At 38.4% G+C, this 23,753-nt stretch overlaps 1 protein-coding gene across 5 annotated transcripts in view; it reads left to right on the forward strand.

The window, feature by feature from the left end:
• brsk2b (BR serine/threonine kinase 2b) overlaps positions 1 to 23,753 on the forward strand; it is a 185,214-nt gene that overhangs the window by 140,976 nt on the left and 20,485 nt on the right. For 2 of the 5 annotated variants that reach the window (XM_046841053.1, XM_046841056.1), the window contains exons 6-15: positions 5,324 to 5,357; positions 5,469 to 5,537; positions 6,648 to 6,794; positions 9,211 to 9,242; positions 11,962 to 12,126; positions 15,030 to 15,127; positions 15,236 to 15,386; positions 18,419 to 18,479; positions 22,660 to 23,308; positions 23,387 to 23,410. In XM_046841053.1, the coding sequence (XP_046697009.1) occupies positions 5,324 to 5,357; positions 5,469 to 5,537; positions 6,648 to 6,794; positions 9,211 to 9,242; positions 11,962 to 12,126; positions 15,030 to 15,127; positions 15,236 to 15,386; positions 18,419 to 18,479; positions 22,660 to 23,308; positions 23,387 to 23,410 (1,430 nt within the window). The remainder of the gene's footprint in view (positions 1 to 5,323; positions 5,358 to 5,468; positions 5,538 to 6,647; positions 6,795 to 9,210; positions 9,243 to 11,961; positions 12,127 to 15,029; positions 15,128 to 15,235; positions 15,387 to 18,418; positions 18,480 to 22,659; positions 23,309 to 23,386; positions 23,411 to 23,753) is intronic. The other 3 variants (XM_046841057.1, XM_046841054.1, XM_046841058.1) reach the window with 3 other exon arrangements.

Genomic DNA, 23,753 nt, shown 5'->3' on the forward strand with positions numbered 1-23,753 from the left:
TCGAATAAATGATTGATATATTGTATATAAATGTAATGAAAGAGAACAACCCATTGCGGTCTGCATAATGGCGTACAATAACACAGTTCTCGGTATTTATATTGACGATACTATTTTTATTATCGAATTAAAAAAAAAAGTGCGGACCTGTACTAATTATGGTTCACTAATAAGCATGTAAATAATTGTTTATTGTTTAGATATATACTGCATTGAAACCTTTATTAGTTATGGTTAAGGCATTGGACTTAAGGATTGGATTTGAAAGTCATGAGTTCAAATCCCATCCACACCAATCTTGCCCCTCTTGGGCCCCTGAGCAAGGGCCTTAATCCCCCAGCTGCTCATATGAGATGAGATACATGTAAGTCACTCTGGATCACTCTGGGCCTCTGCCAAATGTCATAAATGTAAAGTTTTTTTTTTTATAGAATTCTGGGTTTAATTAGCGCAGTGAAAGGAAATCCCTAGACTGGGTCAAAGCAGAAAAAAACCCTTGTTTCACGAATGTAATATATTATTTCTAGTATTATTTCATTCCTGAGTCCACTACATTAAAGCAGCCCAACTCGGCTTTGATTTGACTTCTGTGATCTGTGATGCAGATCTGATCCATTATTGCTGTGTAAATTCTTTCAGATCAGATCCGAGCTGCTTTCATTAGAAACCTTGGAATGGGTTTAAATCTAATATGTGGCCACGTGACCATGATATCACCTGCACATACACACACATTTCTCGCCGGTAATATCAGAGCTGCACAACCAAAAACAACCCGCCTTCATTTGGCTTTATCTTACCATCTCAGTCTGATAGGGGCAGATGATGGGCTGCCAGAACCTTGCAATAAAAGCTTGCGTTGTGTTTCTTTTCTTTTTTTTTTTTTTTTGTAAACATCGATTTCGAAAGCACACACAACAGCTGCAGCACCTGAATTAAGAGTAAACTGCAAGGTTGTGAAGTTAAAACTCTTTTGTTTGGAAGTAAAAGCTCTGTGGTTAAGATGTTGGGCTTCTGATCAGAAGGTTGTGAGCTCAAATCCCACCAGCAGCACCTCTTAACTGCTCGGTTGTATAAATTAAATTATTGTTGCTCTGGTTAATGGCACCATCAGTTGTACAATACATGTAAATTTAAGTTTATTTCAGTACACAGCTGTCATTAAGGGCAGCTTTTTGTATGTCATATTTGACTGTAGAGTTCACAGTGCAGGGCTGAAAGCTGTCAACACTACAATACCTGCAGAAATGACTTCATTATGATTAATAATTGACCGAGGCTGTGTTTAATACCACAGGCATTAGATCCAATTTGTAAAACACTTAACAATACACAATGGTGAGGAATTTGATGCCTTCACATTCAATCACTTTTGTTTAAGGAATAAAACACAGCAGGGCATGTTGTTATAGGAAAATAATGATGCAGCCTGCCATGAAGCACAGTTATTGTTAACACTCAGAAGCTTATTAAACACAATTAAGGCTTATAGTAACAGTTAATGTTGTGAGACATGTTAGTTTTTCTTATGAATTACATTATAGAAGCTGGAAACAGTAACTGTATTACCAGGCTCTGTTTTGTTCCTTGTGCTTTTGATCTGGACAAATCTACAAAAGCAAATGTCCAGACTGTTTCAGGATGCTGACACTGGAGACTCCTTCCCTAAATGTTAAAGAACATTATTATTATTATTATTATTATTATTATCATTATTATTATTATTATTATTATTATTATTATTATTATTATTATTATTATTATTATTTATTTATTTATTTTTTATTATCATTATTATTATCATTATTATTATTATTATTATTATTATTATTATTATTATTATTTTTTATTATTATTATTATCATTATTATTATTATTATTATTATTATTATTATTATTATCATTATTATTATTATTATTATTATTAATTTTATTAATATTATTATTAATAATAATTTTATTATTATTATTATTATCATTATTATTATTATTATTAATTATTATTATTATTATTATTATTATTATTATTATTATTATTATAAATAGTAGTAGTATTAGAAGTAGAAGTGGTAAAAGTAGTAGTATTGATTTTTTTTTTAATTATTAGTCAAAGTAATAATCGCAGTATTCATTTTATTATAATTAGTAGTAGTAATATATTGTTCTAGTAGCATTTATTTCATTATTTGTTAAATAATTATAAATATTATTTATTATTATTAGCAGTACTAGTAGTAGTAGTAGTAGAGATTCTATTACTAGTAATAGTAGCAGAAATAGTAGCACTAGTAGTATTAGTTTTATTAGTAATAGTAATAATATTGGTTTTAGTAGTAGAAGTAGCACTAGTAGTGGTATGATTAATGTAATTAATATTATTATTTATAAATAGTGGTAGTATTAATTGTATTATTATTATTTATAATTAGTGGTGGTAATTGTAGTATTAATTTGATTATTATTATTAGTAGTATTTTTGTTGTTCTTGTTAGTAGTAATCGTAGTATTGTTTTTATAGTAGAAGTAGTAGTAATATTAGTACTACTAGTATTTCTTAAATAATGATAAATATTTAATTTAATAATTATAAAAATTAATAATTATTAGTAGTAGTAGTAGATATTCTATTACTAGTAATAGTAGCAGAAATGGTACTATTAGTTTTATTAGTAATAGTAATAATATTGGTATTATTAGTAGTAGAAGTAGCACTAGTAGTGGTATTATTAATGTTATTATTATTATTATTATTATTATTATTATTATTATTATTATTATTATTATTATTATTATTTATAAATAGTGGTAGTAGTTGTAGTATTAATATTATTATTAGTAGTGATACTCGTAGTATTGTTGTTATTATAAATAGTATTAGTATTGATTTTATTATTAATAGCAGTTATAATAATAGAAGTAATATATATTTATTATTAATATAGCTAGAACATATAGATAGATAATATAGATAGAGCATTTTAACAGTATACAATTTTTTTTATGTATTTTTGTCAAATAACATTTAAGCCTGATTATTATACATTATGGATTGTTATTACTGAAACTTCCTGTCAATGTACAATTGCAATAAAATGATTTAAATATCACAATATGTTTAATAATATGGACCTGCAATTTGCATAACAGCTGGAAGTATCATCTGAGCCTTGCTTGTATATGCTTGTATAGGCCTGTTGACCAATCAGATTTGAGAATTCTGTGGTTTAATGTAGTACAGGCAGCTGGAAATATGATTTTCTAATGACTACTCATGTTCAATATCTTTATTGAATACCTGAAACCTTGATTAATCACTTGATGATCTGAATTTAAATAGAAACAGACAGTTGTAGGCCAGGATTTGCATTGTGAGGTCACTGGCTTAAACAATAGTAATGCAATGATAATCGACTGTATATTTTTCTTCACATAAGATGCCATTGCAACAATTTCGGGTTTATATATATATATATATATATATATATATATATATATATATATATATATATATATATATATAAAGGATTTTAATTAGGATGCTTTTCTCGACATGCCACTATTTGCATGCTGCAAATTGGTTTCATTTGCATGCATTTGCATAATGCTATAAGACATTTCGCAAACAGGTATCCCCTGTTTACTGAGGAAAACTCTTCAACATCCTTCCGTCGGTGCGAGCGCTAGTGGCTGCATCTGACAGCTCTGTCAAGCAACCCAAGCGTCCGGGTCATTACTCATAAATATGTTAAACAATTCTGACAGTTATTGGGCTGCGGTGTTACAGACCTCCAGCAGGATGTCATTAAAATCTAATGTTACATTATTGGATCATTCAGCAGTGTCGTGGAGGAGCGGCAGAGTGGCGGCCAGTGAGCCGGCGCCTGGGACGAACATATTAACATCACAACGAGAGCGTAGAATAAATTTGGTTATACATATTGCCTTGTAGTTTGTCATCGTAATGAATATTGTAAATATAGTATAAAATTACGCCTGGATTTTCAGCAAACATTTCAAGCTGTCTTTTAGTCAAAGCTTATGTACATATACTGTGTATAAACCCTGATCAGGCATTACATTATGACATTATAGCATTAGGAGCGGTAAAGTAAAGAACACTGATTATCTCTTCATCATCTCTTCACCTGTTAGTGGGTGGGATATTTTAGACAGCAGTGAACATTTTGTCCTCAAAGTGACATGTTAGAAGCAGGAAAAATGGTCGAGTGTAAGGATTTGAGTGAGTTTGACGATTGCCAAATTGTGACGTCTAGACGACTGGGTCAGAGCATCTCCAAAACTGTGGGATGTTCTGTGGGATGTTCTGGTCTGCAGTGGTCAGTATCTATCAAAAGTTCTCCAAGGAAGGAACAGTGGTGAACCGGCGACAGGATCACGGGTTGCTAAAGCTCATTGATGCACCTGGGGAGCGAAGGCTGGTCCGTGTGGTCGGATCGAACAGACGAGATCCTGTAGCTCAAACTGCTGAAGAAGTTCATGCTGTTAATACTTGACAGGTCAGAACTGTTTTGACAGCAAAAGGGGGACCAACACGATATTAGGGAGGTGGTCATAATGTTATGCCTGATTGGGATGGGGAGATATATATACAGTATGTATGTGAATATATTGGAAGGTTCTGAAGGTTTTGGGGACAGATGAGTTTAGATGAACTTTGTAAGACGGAGAACAGGAGAGAAGATGTTGGCAGACTGCCTCACCCCCACAGTCAAACATGGAGGTGGAAGCTTAATAGTTGTTTTGGAGCAGGGAAAGTTGGAGACATTCCAGAAAGTGAAAGGAATCCTGAAGCAACATGGCTACCATTTCATACTTGCAATTCCTGCGACTAACTCAAGGACTTCACCATACAACAAGACAATAAGCGTAAGCGTACATCTACGCTCTGTAAGCGTTATTTAGAGAGCAGTCAGTCCTCAGCAGTGATATCTATCATGGAATAGCCTGGCATTTCACAGCACCTACATCCTATTGAACTGCTCTGGGATGAACTAGATCATAAAGAAATCTCCCTCTAATGAATACCACCTTCATTAGACATGGCAAAGTATTTTTTGCTAAGGAAGGATTTTTCAATGAAAGTAAAGTGGAACATCTGGACATTTAGATATTACTGTAAACATGCAAAAACAAAACTATACACCGTGTTTTCTATCTTCTTTACAAAGACTTCATTCTTTGTTGGCCCTGTGGGAATTTCAGCTGTGCACACATTTTTCACAGACCTTGTGCTACAAAAATGGCGTACTAATGCAAATTAAGTATTTCACTGTCCCTCATCCTCTATTCTTCTCTCCTTCAGATCTCCTCACTACGCCTGCCCAGAGGTGATCAGGGTAAGTGTACTCTCAAAACCATCACTTCTAAAGTACCTCTGAAACACAGCTTGCTCTCTAATCGCTTTCTCTTTCACTTTCTCTCGCTTTCTTTCTCCTTCTTTCTGACAGGGCGAGAAGTATGATGGCAGAAAAGCAGATGTTTGGAGTTGTGGAGTCATCCTCTTTGCACTTTTAGTGGTAGGGCGCTGTTCACTGTTCAGTCTCACTTCCCTTCGAAGTTTTCCCAAAGATTTCTTTACTCATCAAAAAAAAAAAGTGTTAATTAGAAAATGAAAGATCCTCCGCGATGTCAGCAGGAGAGAGAGATCAGCACGAGGATATCCCCTCTGATTAAATTAATGATGCATATAAACGAAAGTTTTCACTTCCTTCTGTTCCTGTGGGTTTTTAGAGACGCAGTGCCTAAATTGGAACCTTTCTGCTTTTTTTGGGACAAAAAAAAAACAAAAAACTGTTCAGCGCAAGCATTAAGGCTCAGGCTGTCGCTCTGGAACGAATGGAGGTGGCTAATTTGGTCTCCATGACAACAATTCAAGCAAGTCAAGCTATTTTTTTTTTTTGGTTTGGATAGTGGAGAAAAATCTGGTGTTAAATGTTTGGGAGAGGACGAGCACTTTTTAAAAGGTCAAAACGCCGTTTGTGATGTTTTACAACACGGGTGGTACGGCATGGTGGCACACCGGGTAGCTTCGGGGTCCCTCGTTTGAAACTGTATCATACAGGGTGGATTCAGAAATGTGTAAGGTGAAACATCGAGCGTGTATTCCCACGTGAACACAACGATAATTGGGAGATTTCACGTTTTCAAGCGACCGTCTTATGATCTTAATCATCTAAAAAGCTGTTTTTGTCTTGAAGTTAATGACTGATGTTTTGCTTTAAGGTTTCGCATCGAAGGGGAATCGCTTTGTTCTTTTTTAATCCCCCTCAGTCATCTGCATTTTGTTTTAGTGACAGTGGCCGCTAGCTTTTGTCTGATTACATCATCTGTAACACGGCCCAGACGCCTGTCACACCGACATCTTGGTGTCATTCACATCATTTGACAAAAGCAGCAGGCTGTGTATGGACAGGGGCAGTGTGAAAATAAAGAAGATGAGTCGAACTCAGCATGAAGCGAGGTTAATTATCACCACGTCTCCATTCGCTAATCGAGTCTGAGTTCTTTGATAAATGTCTCTGTCCCTCCTGCATCATTTATGTGGTTTCCTTTGTGCACAATATGTTTTGTGAGCATGCATTTGTTTTTTTGCATTCTTTGCGATACCGTGTGTGTTTGTGTGTCAGGGTGCGCTGCCATTCGATGATGACAACCTGAGGAATCTTCTGGAGAAGGTAAAGCTGGGAGTGTTCCATATGCCTCACTTTATCCCTCCTGACTGCCAGAACTTGCTGAGGGGAATGATCGAAGTGGACGCAGCCAAAAGGCTCACGGTTAGTTCAGTACTAAATCTCTGCTTTGTCACATCTGAACACTCCGTATTACTAATAACACTCTGTTCTCTGGTCTTAGTTGTACCTCAGGATCTGTAAATAATAAAATTACAACTCATGAAAACCACCAACATACAATCGATCCAATCTTACAGGTGTCTGTCAGTCATGTTGCCTGAGAAACTGAAAAACTCCAGTCCTGTACTGAAATATATGCATGTGTTTTATTTATTTATTTATTTATTTATTTATTTATTTATTGGAAAGGGGGGGTTGCTGGGTGAGTTGAAAGAAGGGTTTTTTCCTCCTTATTTTTGCTTTTAAAAAGCTAATTTTATGAATGATGAAACGCTGCTCCTGCTGCCCAACTATTTATTTCTTATATTATTTCTTTAACAATAATTTTTTTTTTTTCTATTTTAATTATTTGTTGCAATTCTATTTTTATCGTCATACAATATATATCCTGCTTCGATTATTGTTTTTATTAAATGTGTTTAATTCTATTCTAATTCAATGCACATAGTCATGTCTATGGTTGTGTATGTGACCAAATAAAATATTAGGGTTGCATCAGTAAGTTAAAAGAAATGTGCCCCAGTAAATTAGTTAAGTTTTTTTATGTATTTATGTATTTATTTTTTATGTTTGTTTGTTTGTTTGCTTGTTTATTTTATATATGTATTATTAAATATTATCTTACCATATTCACTTGCACAAGTCCTGATTTGGGTTACGGCAAATCGAAATGCTTCTATGAAGGCTTCTCCTGATCATCGTGATTATTTGTACAGTTTGGTTTTGTTCAGTGAGCTAAGTGTTATGGCACAGTAACCAACGTGCACTGGGAAAATGGGATGTATATGATGTCAAAAGTTGCGTAGAATTCTGGAAATCCATTCAGACTTCAGCCTCTGAAGCTCAAGATACTTCCAAAACTGCTGCTTCCAAAACTCCAAAAAAGCTGAAATTTATCTATCCATCCATCCCATAGCAGCAGGTCTAAGGGTTTATGAGCTTATCTCAATACCAGCTTTTTGAGACGTCCCTGTTTTTCACTTTCTGGAAGAGTATCTAATAGATCTGTCTTTACAGACGACATCTGACTGATCAGAAATAATGGCGCAGTGTCAGTGTTGTATCCAGGAGGAAAACTAAACGCTCTCTCTGCTTTTTGGTTTTTCAGTTTCACAGGTAGACTTCTCTTTGGAGTCTAAAATAACGACTTGTAGGTGAAGCGAGAGTATAAACAGCACCAGGCTGGAACCAGTACCTTTTGCCAGGCAGGGACCAGTAAAAAAACAGTAGTGTCTTTAGATAGATAGATAGATAGATAGATAGATAGATAGATAGATAGATAGATAGATAGATAGATAGATAGATAGATAGATAGATAGATAGATAGATAGATAGACAGACAGACAGACAGACAGACAGACAGACAGACAGACAGACAGACAGGTAGGTAGGTAAGGTATTTTAATTAAATTAAAAAAACATTTTTATTTGGATCTGGAAATGTTTTATATATAAAGAGAATCGACTGCTTTCTTCTTTTGTGTGAATTTTTGGAATTCGATTCATAGAATTTTACTATTCAAATTTTCACATAAAAGTTATTTTTTGAGTGAAAGTGTTCATTTCTACTTCCAACAAAGGCATTTTTACTTAATAAATGTTGTCTTATATTGGTGGGATTTTACAGGGTCAACATTTCAGCATGCTCAAAATTCATGGCATAGCACTGACTCATTCATGCTCTTTCCCTGTCTGGTAAATCCGAGGGCAGAGCTCTGACTGAGATTCCGCACTCGGTGGGGGGGGGGTTGCTTGATCCCCGAGTGCACTTCCCTGCCACACGCTCTACAATGTGTTCGCAGCGATAGTGCAGCATTTCCATAATGTGCCCTGATCAAGCAGATGAGGCGATGAGTTATGGTGCCACTGATACCTCATCAGACTCCTGTTGTTCCCTAATCATCTCGTAGGACATCCCCAGAATGCGAGCGAACCCCTCGCTTTATCACTCATCTCTAGCGGATTATATTCGAGGATGAGATTTATTTAGAACTCTGTGTCATTAAAGTCGTTCTCGGCTGACACAGAACGCAGCGATGACCCTTTTGAGCTCGGTGTCGTCCTGCAGTCTAATTAGAGGATGAGTAGACACGCTCGGTGTCGTTGTAGTGTCTTTAGTTCAAACCTGAATATCACAGGCTGGGATACTGATGGAGGAAATTAGACTTGACCAGCAGGAGATAAAGCTCGACAACATAAAATGACTTATGTCATAGTGTTCATAGTTTTTTTTTTTATGCAAATGGCAATTCTGTTGTTTCAGTTACAGTATATGATTGAATGATATTGGTGGAATTTGGATTTCCTTTAATTCTAATTGTCTTTTCTTTCATTACAGTTAGAACAGATACAGAAGCACACATGGTACATGTGAGTATGAATCAATCTTTGCTTGTACTCTGTTTGTGTGTGTGTTTGTGTGTGTGTTCTATTAAAGTGTTCTATTAAAAGCATGTGAGTCAAAAACAAAAAAGGCTTTAAATACATGGCCCATGGCACTTTCACTACATATTTCCAGAGATCCTGTGCGTTTTTTTTAGCATTTAGCGTGACATTATACTCAAAAAGGCAAATCAGATTTTATATGCTGTCTTGCTAGTTTGCACTTGAGCAGTTTGACATTTTTGAAGTATAATATTATCATAAATACGGTAAATATCATGATTTTATTGTATCCTGGTATTGAGCAATCATAAACATTTTTTTTTGCAGGGATTAAAATAATGGAAATTGCATATTAGAGCTTTAAAATCATTTATTTTTTCCTTCTGTGTTTGTTTTGTGGGTGCAGGTGGAGGTTGTAAAAAATAAAATTAGGGATTGCAGTTCTGCATGCTGATCTGGTTTTGTGTTTCTTCAGCATCGATCATGTAAAATCTGACAGATGTAAAACCCGACATGAACAGGTTCAGAATTATTTCCCACACTGTCGATGTGAAACATTGTGTGTATATATATACTGATCAGGCATAACATTATGACCACCTGCCTAACAGCTACAGGAACTCGTCTGTTGGATCGGACCACACGGACCAGCCTTCGCTCGTCACGTGCATTAATGGGCCTCAGCTCACCATTGTTCCTTCCTTGGAACACTTTTGATAGAGACTGACCACTGCAGACTGGGAACACCCCACAAGGGCTGGAGTTTTGGAGATGCCCTGACTCAGTCGTCTAGACGTCACAATTTGCCCATTTTTCCTGCTTCTAACACGTCAATTTTGAGGTCAAAATGCAATACAATTCATTTGTATTTTTTATAGCGCTTTCAACAATGGATATCGTCTCAAAGCCGCTTTACAGAGATAATGCGGAATTAAAAAATGAATAAGAATGTTCTTTATAATTGTAAGTTTGTCCCTCATGAGCAAAGTCCCTGGTGTTCTCAAATTGGTCACTTGCTGCCTAATACTGTACATCCCACCCACTAACAGGTGCCATGATGAAGAGATAATCAGTGTTTTTCACTTCACCTGTCAGTGTTATAACGTCATAATGTTAAGCCCGGTCTGTGTACAGTGGGTATACACATTTACAGGATGCCGCAGGGAAACGGGGCAGTTGTTTGGCAGCAGTGCAACCTCGTTTAGAACCCATTAGTTACAATGGGGCCAATGGAGTGGTGCACAATAAGCGTTCGCTGTAAACAACAACTGCAAACAACAAACACAAAAACGGAAAAGGAAACAGAAATGGTTTTCAAAATCCAATAAATTTCATTAATTCAATTCCTGCTAATTTTTGGTTTAAACCTGGGATACAATAAAATCAGGATATTTATTTTTTCATGATCATATTAAACTGTGAAAATATCAGTGTTCATCTGCAATTTGTTTAATCTATACAAAAGCTTGTGGACATCTGCACATTTGGTTTGCATTTACAGTTAGAATAATTTCCACTTTTCTGGGAAGATGTTACACTAGATTTAGGAGAATGCTTGTGGAAATTTGTGCTCATGCAGTCACATTAGTAAACTCAGGGTTGAGAATCAGAGACCTACACCAGGAGATCTTCCGACCCATGCAAAGCATATCTTCATGGAGCTGGCTTTATGAATAGGGCTATTGTCATGCTGGCACAAGTTCGGATCTCCAAGTTCAAGTGACGGGAAAAAGAAGTTTGTGGTAAGGGTTTGAGAAAAAACTCCATATAGTTGGAAATGACAAGTGTCCCAATACATTTGTCCAAAAAAAAAATAGTTTTATCAAAGTGGCAGAGATGTGCAGGAACTACAATATAACTCAGAACCACCACAATAACTGATTTTTATCGCAGAGTCAGCTTTTTTTTAAACATAATTTTAGTTAAAATACTATTTACTTTTCCCGGTTTCGAAGTTTAAGTTCTTATTAGATGTTTCAGCCTATAAAAATATATTACTTTCTATTGGATTTAACTACTTAGTAGTGCCATTTCTCTGTATGCAACTGCAAACATGTAGGCTGCTGTGATTAACCGTGTTTGAAGGTTTAATAACAAAGAAAAAGAAAATGCCTTTGTTCGCCTTCTTGCTCACGTGTGTCTCGGGGACAGCCGTAAGCTCCATGCGGCTCAGTGCGTGCCTCTGCCTCCTGCTGGTTCAGAGCTTTATTAAAGACCGCAGATGCTCGCTAAGCTGATGCAACTCGAAAAAAAGCACATTCATTTCTCATATGTCCATTAGTCTTTCCTTAACTTTATTTATCCTCATGCTTCCGGATGCTTTCAACAAACACACCAAGAGACGGAGCATGATGGACTACTGAAAAAAAAGAATAAAAATACAATGGAGTGAGATGATATGTATTAATATGGTACAGGATTTTTGTGTGTAATGATTATTAACGCTGTTCATCCCATCCTCATTACCTTTTGGGGCACAGAAATGGGAAATGATGCTGTAGCTCTCTTGTAGCTTGGGTTACTGATCTGAAGGTCGGGGGTTCAAGCCCCCTGTATCACCGAGCTGCCACTCTTGTGCCCTTGAGCAAGGCCCTTACCCCTTTGTGCTCCAGAGGCATGGATTATATGTGATTCTGCTGTAATGTACATGTGTAATATTAAGCCCATTTTTTTTTTTTTACCTTCACCTTGTGTTCATTTGAAGAGGGGGAAAGAACGAGCCCGAGCCCGAGCAGCCGGTTCCACGGAAGGTCGCGATCCGCATGCTTCCCTCGGCTGAAGACATCGACCCGGACGTCCTAGAGAGCATGCACTCTCTCGGCTGCTTCCGGGACAAGAACAAACTGATGAAAGACCTGCTGTCTGATGAGTGAGTAACACAAAAACACGATGTAATGGTTAGGAATCATGCTGTGTGTGTACGGACAGCATTCCCAGCCCTTCCGGTTTTCCCAGTCATAATGTCTTTAGGGTGGTTTTATCTCATGTTACACCAGCAATACAATATTAAATTCATTCACAAACTCTTGTCTTGCTGGTAGTATCGTTTATTCTTATGATGGTGTGCATGAGAAGTAAATGTTATGTATCATGGTAGTTCTGGTGGATGCAGAACTTCTCTACCCATCAGCCTCATCATGTATCATGTTTCATGTTTTGCATGACTATTTTATTCCCAGTCTCTTGAGGCCTATCGTTTGTAGTCATAGAGTATGCAACCATGAGCAGTAGATATGAGGCGAAAAACGTTATTAACGTTACATAGTTTCTGGATCTATTTCTATTTGTTTTTGTTTGTCTGTCACTCTTTATTCTCTCTCTCTTTATCCGTCTCTCATAGATCCCATATCTCTCTCTTTCACCCCATCTCTGTCTTTCATAGCGGCAGGCCTGAGGTTTTATGAGCTTATCTTAATACTAGCTCTTTGAGACGTCCCTGTCCTTCTTTCACTTTGTAGAGGAGTCTCTAATAGACCTGTCTTTACAGATGACATCTGACTGATCTTTCCATCAAGTAGAAGTGGTAGCTCAGTGATTAAGGCTCTGGGTTCTTAATCAAAAGGTCAGGGGTTCAAGACCCGGTATTGCCAAGATGCCACTCTCGGGGCCCTTGAACAAGGCCCTTAACCTTCTGTGCTCCAGGGGTGCACATCCCTCACAAAGGTGTTTGATAGGGTTAAGATTGGAGCTCTATAGCAGGAGATCTTCCACTCTAACCAGTGTGAAGAATATTTTCATGGAGCTGGTTTTGTGCACAGGGGCATCATCTTGCTGGAACAGGTTTGGGTCTCCTGGTTTAAGTGAAGGGAGAATTTTATTCTACCACATCCAAGGACAATTGTGTGCCTTCTTTTTTTGTGGTAACAATCTGAGAAAGAACTACATATGGCTGAAAAAGTCAGGTGTCCCAATACTTTTGCATCTCAAGTGTATATGGTAGATGGAGATTAGATTGGGGGAAAAGAATAGGAATAAATTCCTAGCTTATTTGTGTCTAGGCTCCCGTCTGGCTCTAACTCTTTTCTAAATCTCAGACAAGCTCCCCCCATACAATATTTGCTTTGGGACGCCATAACAAGAGCAGAGAAATGTTTTATGGCCCTCTTTCTCACGGCGATTAAACCCAGAGTACCTTTCATCCCTCATTTCCCTCTTACAAGTACCACACTGTACACACCCATCGTTCTAACGTGGATGATGGACAGATCTGGCGGGATCGAACCCGACTGTGATTACTGTCTCCCCTTATTCACACGCTCCGTCTGTCTGAACTGTGTTCCCACACTGAGCACATAATTTCATACCGGGCTACAAGGGAAGAAAAAAAACAACAAGTTTTTTACAAGTGTTTTGGCCTTTAAAGCCTGGAGATCTGTGTTCCCCGATCCATTTCTTGGACTTTAAATATTACACCCAGTCAATTTCACCCCAATATCAAACTATTTGTAATTACAGAAAAATGTATTTTAGTACAATCATTCCATTTTAATTATTTGAGCTACTCACCCAAGACCTACATTTTCAGTGTTTGGTAAAATTAATTTTCCCTCAATTTTTTTTTATTCCAACATCAATGTAAAGCTAATTTCAATAAATTAGTAGTCGTTTCGCTAAATGTCTGTATGTCCCCCAAAATGGATTTGACAAGCCTTGATATTAGACAAGTTTTAGATTAGAATAAAGTTCAGTTTTAATAGAATTTGCTGTCAAATCTTTACTGTCAAATGGAAACAGTAATTTATACTTTTTGAGAGACACATGCATGTTCCTTCTGTTTCTATGCAACAAACTAGGTAATGTAACACTATTTACTTAGACCTAACAAAATGTCCAGATATCCCCCTTAATTTTCAATGGAATTTCCTCCTTTAGCTTGAATACCAGTTTTACACACTCTCAGCATCCGGACAGTTAATTTCTCCAAACCTTCAGTTGAAATACTTATCCAGTCCCCTTGTAAATAGAGATTTATTTCTTGTGATCCAGTTAATCCCAGTGAGTCAATAGGATTTAGGTGCAGTGACTGGGCAGGCCATACAATGATAGATATCACTCCAGGCGACTGTTTGCACTTTGAATAACACTGGATATTCGCTTTGGCTCATTTTCTTGTTGTATGATGAAGTCAGCTCCAATGGGCTGCAGTCCAGACAGAATTGCATGGTGTTGAAGTATAGAATTGTAGCCTTGTTGGTTCTGGGTTCCTTTCACTTTCCGGAATAAGTCTCCAACCCTCCCTGTGCTAAAAAAACCCCAAACCATTAGCTTTCACTTCCATGTCTGACTGTGGGGGTGAGGCGTCTGCTAACATCTTCTCTCCTGTTCTCTGTCTTATAGAAGTTCTTCAGTTACAGCCAGAAATAACAAATTTGCACTCATTTGTCTATAGCGCTTTCTGCCAGTTTTATGTTTTTTGCCTTGGTGATGGTATTCTTAGTCTGTGTCCAAATGAACCGTACTCAGAATGCATTTATCAATAGAGAATCCAAAAAGGGGCATCTACCAAATGCTCTAAATGTACATGTAATATAAATGTTTCTGTAAATGCTATAAATGTGCTAGCAAAACTTTTGAAAAGCAAACACACACTTGAATGAGAATTACATGTGTGTCATTCAACATCAGAGCATCTGCTATTGATGAAAATGTAGATTTTTTTTGTACCACCAATCAGTTTGTATGAAGAACTGATGCTGGGCCTGCTTTCTGTCTAGCCCAGAGTTTAGATTCATCTATCCTACAGCTTACAGTTTTCCAAACTCTCCACTCTAGTGACAACCAGGAGAAGATGATCTACTTCCTCCTGCTGGATCGTAAAGAGAGGTATCCCAGCCAAGAGGACCAGAACCTGCCTCCACGTAATGAGATTGGTAATGTGCTTTATCTCCCCTAATTTGAATTGTTAACGCATGTGATTCACCACATTGCTAAACTTATTTCCTTAATTGACTCATGGGTTGACATTGAATTTTTTACAGATCCACCGAGGAAGCGGGTGGACTCTCCTCTGCTGACCAGACACAACAAGCGGAGACCTGAGCGCAAGTCCATGGAGGTGCTGAGCGTAACCGAGGGAGGATCTCCTGTTCCTGTACGGAGAGCTATCGACATGAACCAACACGGACAAAGGTATCAATAAAGACTCCACAAACTAAAGTTTGTGGACACCTAACTTTGTCCTTTTTAAACATCCTATTCCACAATTAGTCCCCATTTTCTGTTATTAAAAACCTTCACTCTTTTCTGGGAAGATGTTCCACCAGATTTTGGAGTGTGTTTGTGGAGATTTTGCTTATTCAGAGGGTTAGTATAGACCTCAGGCAGTAGGTTTGAGTTCAGAGCTCTATAGCATGAGATTTTTCACTCCAACCCATGTAAAGCATATCTTCATGGAGCTGGATGCCAATGCTGGAACAAGTTTGCATTTCTGCAACTCTGTGGCACAAGTTTGGGAAAAAAAACACATACGACTGGAAAAGTCAGTTGTCCCAATCCTCCTTATTCGTCAAGAGCATCTTTTATTAGCAAAAACAGAGCCAAATTTAACTGTTAATGATGGAAAGAATGAGAAAAGACAACAATGATGGTAGCTCCGTGGTTAAGATGTTAACTTCTGATCAGAAGGGAATGGGTTCAGATCCCACCATTTAAATGTTTCTAGAACCCTCATTCTACCTATTTTACACCATTGATCACTTTTCCAGGTGGCCATAATGATTAAGGTGAATACGAGGCGCTGAATACAAGTACAGCAGTGGCTTTATAATGTAGTCACAGCATGTTCCACAGAAGAGAGCGATAATTATAAAAGTAGCTCAGGATAGCGATGTAATTAGTACCTTCTCTGTTTTAGACATTTCCAAAAAAGACCAGTAGAAATCAGCACTTTTCTACTGATTTGGAGACATTTGGCTGACATTTAACACCTTTTGGATGAATTGGAATGCTGACTGCACCCCAGGCCTCCTCACCTACATCAGTACCTGACTTTTCTTACTTTTCTTAGAATGAGCACAAATCTTCACACTCCAACATCTAGTGGAACATCTTTCCAGAAGAGTGGAGGTTATTATAAGAGCAAATGGGAACTAAATGTGTAATGGAACGTTCAAAAATCACAAATATGGTCAGGCAGCTTGTGTTCACCTCATGATCATGTCTAGATTTGAAAGGGTAGATGCATGAACTTCCCATAACATGTGTTTGAAATTATTCTTTTCATTCCACTTGTTGATAATATTGTGGTTGATTAAGGGCTTGAGTTTCTTTTTTTGGCATGTTCATTAGCAAAGGTGTCTCGCGATATTTAAAAGTAAGGTTTGCATATGGATATAACGTTTGAGGGGAAAAACACAATGCAGCACAGAGGAGCCCTCGATCTGCAAACGTCGATCTGCGCCTGTTGAACGGAGATGAACTTTGTGGGAAATGGGGCGAATTGAAATGAATAAGATCCTTATTTCCTCTGATTTGTCCCCTCAGTTTTGGCAAAGCTGTTCCCCTCTGGCTTCCTCCACAAACATCAAAAGCATCTTATCTTGCTTCTTGTGCCTTTCATGTTTCTGTTTGATGTCTAGCATTTGTGTGTGTGTGTGTGTGTGTGTGTGTGTGTGTGTGTGTGTGTGTGTGTGTGTGTGTCCATCCTATGCTAGACTCCCAAAAGGGAGATTCATTTTCTTGAGCCTGTGTTGTGCTACCTGTACTTTTCTTCCTTCACTGTTTATGGTGTGTGTGGGTGTGTGGTGCCGAAGTGTGTGTGGCAGGTGCAGATGTATGCAGGGTGTGTGGGTGATTGTGTGTTTGCTCGTGTGAAAAGGGTGTGGTGTGTGTGTGTGTGTGTGTCTCCGTCTTTATCAATTTTCTCTCCTCTTACTCTTTTCTTTCTCTCATTCTCTCTCTCTCTCTCTCTCTCTCTCTCTCTCTCTCTCTCTCTCTCGGTAAGTAGATAGTAAAAAGGCTCTCGTTCTCTTAGCCATAGAGGATTATCTTTCCTCATATAATTGCTTTCCTCTTGTGTGTGTTGGTATCCTCCCTTCTTGTCCTCCCTCACTCCCTCCCTTCCTCCCTCCCAGAATAATCAGATGTGCCGCTCCCCAATGTACTTTAATGTCTCAAATTGTTCACCGTGTCACTCGTGGCTAATTAAATGAAACCGGGCGTTCGAGGAGCATTGAGCCGAAATGTGTCGTGATTTTCTGCTTGAATGCTCCAACACGGGTTGTGCCTATTGGATAATATCCATTTAAGTAAATGATTGATCAAGACACGAAATACAGGAGGACATTGCGACACATTTTATGGTGGAAACCTTTTGTCTTCACAGCTGGTTAAACTCCAGGCGTTCGTTTGGACTCAAAACCAGGAGTTAAAAGATTTTCCCATTTCACATCATCAGTAGACACACTGTACTGTATTGACAAAAGTTTTAGAAATGCCTGACTTTTTCAGCCATATGTGTTTCTTACCCTAAAACTGGTACCACAGTGTTGGAGGTACACAAATGTACAGCATCTTTTATTAGGTGCTAAAATAAAATTTTCCCATCATTTGAACTTGAAGGGGACCCAAACCGGTTTTAGCATAACAGTGCACCTGTGCACAGAGCCAGTTTCATGAAGATATGTTTTACATGGGTTGGGGTGAAAGACCTCCTGCTAGAAGATCTCCTGGTCTTCTGACTGCACCCCAGCCCTCTTCATCTCGCCTACATCAATAACTGACTTTCCAAATGTGGCTGAAATGGCCACAAAAAATCTAGTGGAACATCTTTCCAGAAGAATGGAGGTTATTATAACAGGAAATGGGAACTACAGTAAATATCGAATTGGAAATTCAAAAAGCACATACAGTATATGGTCACTCAATTCACTTTTTGATCATGAATAGTACTTATTCTATACAATATACAATATTTGTAATAGTTTTTTGGAGTTTATATAAATTTCAGTCCCTATCCATCCTCATGGTTCTCGAGTTCAACCTCATGGAACTTTAGGCTGGAAAAACAATGGGACAGGATCTGTGGTATCTCAGGAGCATGTGGAGAAAGAGAGACAAGGCTTGTCCATATTTGAATTGCATTGCTTCTTACAGGCAACAGAGATGTCAAAAAGCCAACTGAGATATGCAAATCATTCATTGTGATTGCCTGTGTGTTGTAGGTCCCGGTCCATCAGTGGGGCTTCATCGGGTCTTTCCACCAGTCCCCTCAGCAGTCCACGGGTAAGTTTTTGGGTTTGTCCCAAATCACAAACAGATTTTTATAATAATGAGAAAGCTGTTATTTATTTATTTTAATGCAAATGAATGGAAATGACTTCAAGTGCAATATGAGTGAACAGTTGTAGGTTTTTAAAGACATGATTATATTCAAATCTGTTTTTAGAGATCCGCCTTAAAATGCGCACTATATATACAGTGTTAAATCTCTCAGTAGCTGACTGCACCCATGCTAATCATCTGCCCTCCATTGCAAACTCAAACATGATGCCTGTGCTCAATTTTAAGGCAGGTACACACGGTGTGATTTTGGCCATGATTTGGTCATCTAAAACAAATTTAGAAAATCCTAAGTGATTCCTAAAATTCGAGGCTAAAATCTGTAGTCTCTGATCGCTGGGTTACTGGGATCGTGTTCACTGACAGCCGGTTAATTGCCATTGTGATCATTTTTATACGATAAAACTCAGATTCAGTAGATTTCGGACACTTTCCTGCAGTGTGATTTCTTCTACGACAAACATCAAATCAAGAACCAATTGAAGCGCCGAATCTGATGACGCGATTAGCGCGACAACTTCAAACCACCTCAGAGAAAATGTCGTTGCCAGTCAGCTGGACAGTACAGCAAGAAGAAAAACTCAGAGTTATGGAGGGAAAAGGAGTGTTTGTATGACTTCATTATCAAGACATGTCATGAACAATATTAACGCTAGCGATTGTTTTCGTTTGCTGCTAGCTACCGTTAGAGAGCGAACGCTGGCCTGAACTGTCACAGATTGATGACGTAAAATTTCAGACCAGACTTTTTCTTGTGTGTGTCGGTTTTTGACTGTCGTACAGTATGACATTATGAAAAACTGAAATCCTACAGTGTGACATGGGCATAAAGTTCATACAAGTCTGACAAGCAACAATTATAAAAAAAAAAAAAAAAAAAAATGGCAGTGTGCGCCCAGCATTAACGTGAACTCATTACTTAAAGTTTGCTTAATTTGGGACAAAGCCTCTACACCCCAAACCTAAATCCCTAGATTTAGCCAATTAGCGTGAGATGCAAATGAAAAAAGATGCTATAGGTTAACTGTAACCAAGAGCCATAGACGTTCCTTTAATTACATGTCAACAGCTTCAAAGCGAATCTTCAGAAAAGTATGGCTTATTAGCTGCGCTCAGGCTCTGCGATTGAGTTGAAAGCACTGATTCTGCAGTAAAATTGCTGCCTGTCGATACTAATAGACTGACTCTAACTGCTAGCGCAATTGCACAGTGATGCTCTGGATAATTAGCCGGAATCTGTTCTTTATTCAGAGGATTGTAGCTCGAAGATATCTGAAACTGCTAATGGCTTGGTTAAAAAAAAAGAAATCTGCAAATCCTCCTTTTTCTTACTTACTGTCGAGCTTTAACAGTTGACTTGTCTAAAAGCGCTAAGTCTTTCCAATATGCCGCCTTTAATTCGCGCAGGGCGAAATGCCAGCCGGATTTAGGTCTAACCCCGGCTTTGAGGCCGGCCTGATCAAATATTTCAGTATTGCTGCAATATTTGTGCTGTTGGATAAAACTGTGCTTTTTTTTTGTCCAGAAGTCGAGCTCGCAACACGTACAGCTCAGGGTCTAAATGTTCTATGCAGTTTCAAAGGCTTCAGAATTATTTTATTTATTTATTTATTTACAAAATTACACATTTATTTTTGATGGCAGAATTGTTTGCCAGTACTTTGAACGAGTCCTATTTATACCCACTTGAGTATATATTGCCACATAATGTATGTGTAAACAACAGTTTATAGCTAATAAATGTGCATAGTGGTGATTAAAAGCAGGCAAGCGAGCAGCTTTTTAGTGCTTCATCAGTGTAATAAATGAATTTGTCGAATTTGTTTTATAGTTTTTGCTGGCCATGTGCATGTGTATCATTTTGTTTGTAATGTGAAAACCGCATAGATTCTTTACAGGAATTGTTCACCTCCTGAGGCTCTTCTCCAGTCCATGACTTTTGCTCATGTGTGATGTCAACAGCTGCATTTAATCTGTATGGCTGAGAGAAATGAGTTCATATTTGTCTAACCTTCCATAAAGACTGCTGTATAATGCTCTAAACTTGGTTAATAATGCTGTAAGTCTGATTAGTTATGCTGTAAACTTGGTTCATTGTGCTGGAAATATGGTTTGTTATAACATAAATTCGGCTATTTATGCTGTAAACCTGAGTAGTCATGCCATGAACTTGGTTTGTTTTGCCGTAAACCCAGATAGTTATGCAGTAAACTTGGCTAGTTATGCTAAAAAAAAATGCTTAGTTATGCTATAAATCAGAATTTGGTTGATTATAGTGTAAACCTGGTTACTTATGCTTTAATACTGGTTAGTTTTATTGTAAATCTGGTCCATTATGCCATAAACCTGGTTAATTATGCTGTAAGCCTAGTTTATCTATGCTGTAAACTTAGTTTAGCATAAACTTGGTTTGTTATGCAGTAAAGCTGGTTAGTTATGGAGTAAACCTGATTAGTTATGCTGTAAACTTGGTCTATTATGCTGTAAACCATGTTAGTTATACTGGAGACTTGGCTAGTTATGCTGTAAACGTGGCTAGTTATGCTTTAAACTTTGCTAGTTATGCTGTAAACTTGGCTAGTTATGCTTTAAACTTTGCTAGTTATGCTGTAAACTTGGCTAGTTATGCTTTAAACTTGGCAATCTCTCACTGTTAAAGTGATATACTTATTTACAGCTACAAATAAACAAAAGACTTGGAGTGGACAACAGCCTTGGGACCTGAACTAATCATTTCTGTTTCCTGTACCTCACCCACAACAAAGCGCTAAGTTGAGTGGCTAGTTTAAAAAAAATAAAACAATGCTGTTCTAATTCTAGCTCTGATAGTGGAGTGAATGGGAGTCATCTGTACGTACAGAGAAAATTGCAGCATGCTAGAACTACCACTACCGCTAGCGGCCATCATGTTATGGGCCACTCTCTAGCCAACTGGGCATTTTTAGTGTTCTTGTTTTCACAATATCTCATCACAATTGAATAATTGTACTAGTTAAGACTTAGCCCTGACATTCTCAGAAACAGCATTGGTTATAAATAAAACCTACAATCTGTAACAGTAACAATGGGAACACTGCATAAAGCACAAATACTGTAAGCTGTTGGTTATAATTTATGAATTCATGTCTAATATTCTTTGTGTAAGTGTTTGACCAGTTTAGTGGTCATGTTTATCGCTCAATCCCATTCGGAAAACAGAAATCGATATCTTCGGGTTTAAACCACGAATGCTGTAAGGATCCATAACATCTTCATATCATTTTCCAAGCAGCAGTAGCTGCATTGCTATTCTGTGCTTAGCTTTACACTTAATGGCCATGAGTTTAAGTGGTCATTTCAATAGTGTGGCGCTATTGTTGTGAATTACCTCTATAAATTATTTAATATACACTATATGAACAAAAGTAAAGTATATCTTTCCCCAACCTGTTCCAGCATTAGAATACCCCTTTGCACAAAGCCAGCTCCATAAAGACATGGTATATATAGGTTGGTATGGAAGATCTTCTGCTATAGAGGTCTGACCTCAACCATATTAAACCTTTGGGATGAATTGGAATGCTGAATGCATCTCAGGCAAAATCTCCACGAGCAGACTTTAAAATCTAGTGGAACATCTGCCCAGAGGAGTAGAAGTTATTATATAACTGTGAAATGGGATGTTTTAAAAAGAAAATATGAATCAATTGAACAGTTCTGACAATAGCGCAATCAAGTCACCATATTATAGCTCACATGTGGCACGTGCCCATTTCCCTCTCGCTTGGTCATTTCTGGCATTTTTCCAACCAAAAAAACCCAGAGCTTCTTTTTATTTCATTGTTGTTCTTGTGGCTGTGTTTGCTATGAGAACACTGCACATTTTCTTTCCACATTTTCTTGCTGCCTCTCGGCTGGTTGTGCTAATGGCATGTTTTTCTTTCTTTCTTTTCTGCACTCTCCCTCCCTCACTCAACACCGCTGCCTCGTCTACCGTCCATCCCTATGTGCTATGGGTACGCGTGCCTGTGCTGTGGTGCGTGCTAATCTCGGACTTGTGCGCTTGTGTGTGTTTGTGTGTATGTGGGCTGCGGGTTGTGTGATGCTGGTGCTGGTTCCGGTTCTGGTGCATGTGCTCTCCCAGCCTGTGCGACGCTTTTTTATTCCCCCGCAATCCTCGGAGCTCATGCGGTCACCCAACCACAACCCAAGGCTCAATGGCACCTTTCAGCCAGGCACGGTGGCGCAAAACTTGGCACAAAACAACAAAACTCAGACGCTCCCAGCTAAGCCCAAAGGGTCCGAAAAAACCCTGCAGAGCACTAGATCAAACCCGCTTCCAAACACCATGGCCACGCCGCTGACTGCCAAGTCTGAGCCATCTACGCCATCCACACCATGTCATCCAACCTCCCCAGCAATCCCCCTACCCAACAGCCCGAAGGTGCGCCGGCCGCCCCTGACCGCCCCCCACAAGCTTTCAGTGCCACTCTCACAGGCTCCGCCTCTCTCTCCCATTCGCCTGCACCACCTGCATCCGCTGGCCACGACTGACCACAACGGCAAATGTATCCCCATTGTACAGGTGACTCCCCATCCCTCGCCCCGTGCCAGCCCCCTACCTACGCCCAAAGGGACACCTGTACACACGCCCAAGGAGAGTCCAGCAGGTACGCCGAGTCCCACACCACCCCCTAGTCCCTCTATTGGTGGCATGCCCTGGAGGACGCGACTAAATTCCATCAAGAACAGCTTCCTCGGCTCGCCGCGCTTCCACCGCAGAAAACTGCAAGGTAACCACTGCTAACTACTGAATACATATTGTGATCATTTTAGGAACTCGCCTCAAAAACACTTTCTTTATTGTCCAGGTTTGGTGTCAAGAACGTGTCCTGGTGAGAGCTTAGTCATGACATTTTATATACAGCATTCTTTAACACTTTAACCCATAAAACTTCTTTACTAAAATTGCCATCATTGGTGAATGAGTAAAGAAGGCTTTAAATCTGCCTTATGATGCAGCACAGTTTCATTTACAAAAGAAAAAGCTTAGTGAAATATATCTGTGGGACAGTTATTGGCACACCTATAAATTCCTATATTTTAAATACTGTTGGAAAGTGTGAAACAAGTGTCTTTTATGGTTTTTGAGAGACACGTGCATGGTCCTTTTGTTTCTCTGCAACAAACCCGGTCGTTTAACATTATGAAGATTTGACTGAACAAATACATAAATGT

Source organism: Silurus meridionalis, chromosome 26, assembly GCF_014805685.1.
Source record: "Silurus meridionalis isolate SWU-2019-XX chromosome 26, ASM1480568v1, whole genome shotgun sequence".
NCBI lineage: Eukaryota > Metazoa > Chordata > Actinopteri > Siluriformes > Siluridae > Silurus > Silurus meridionalis.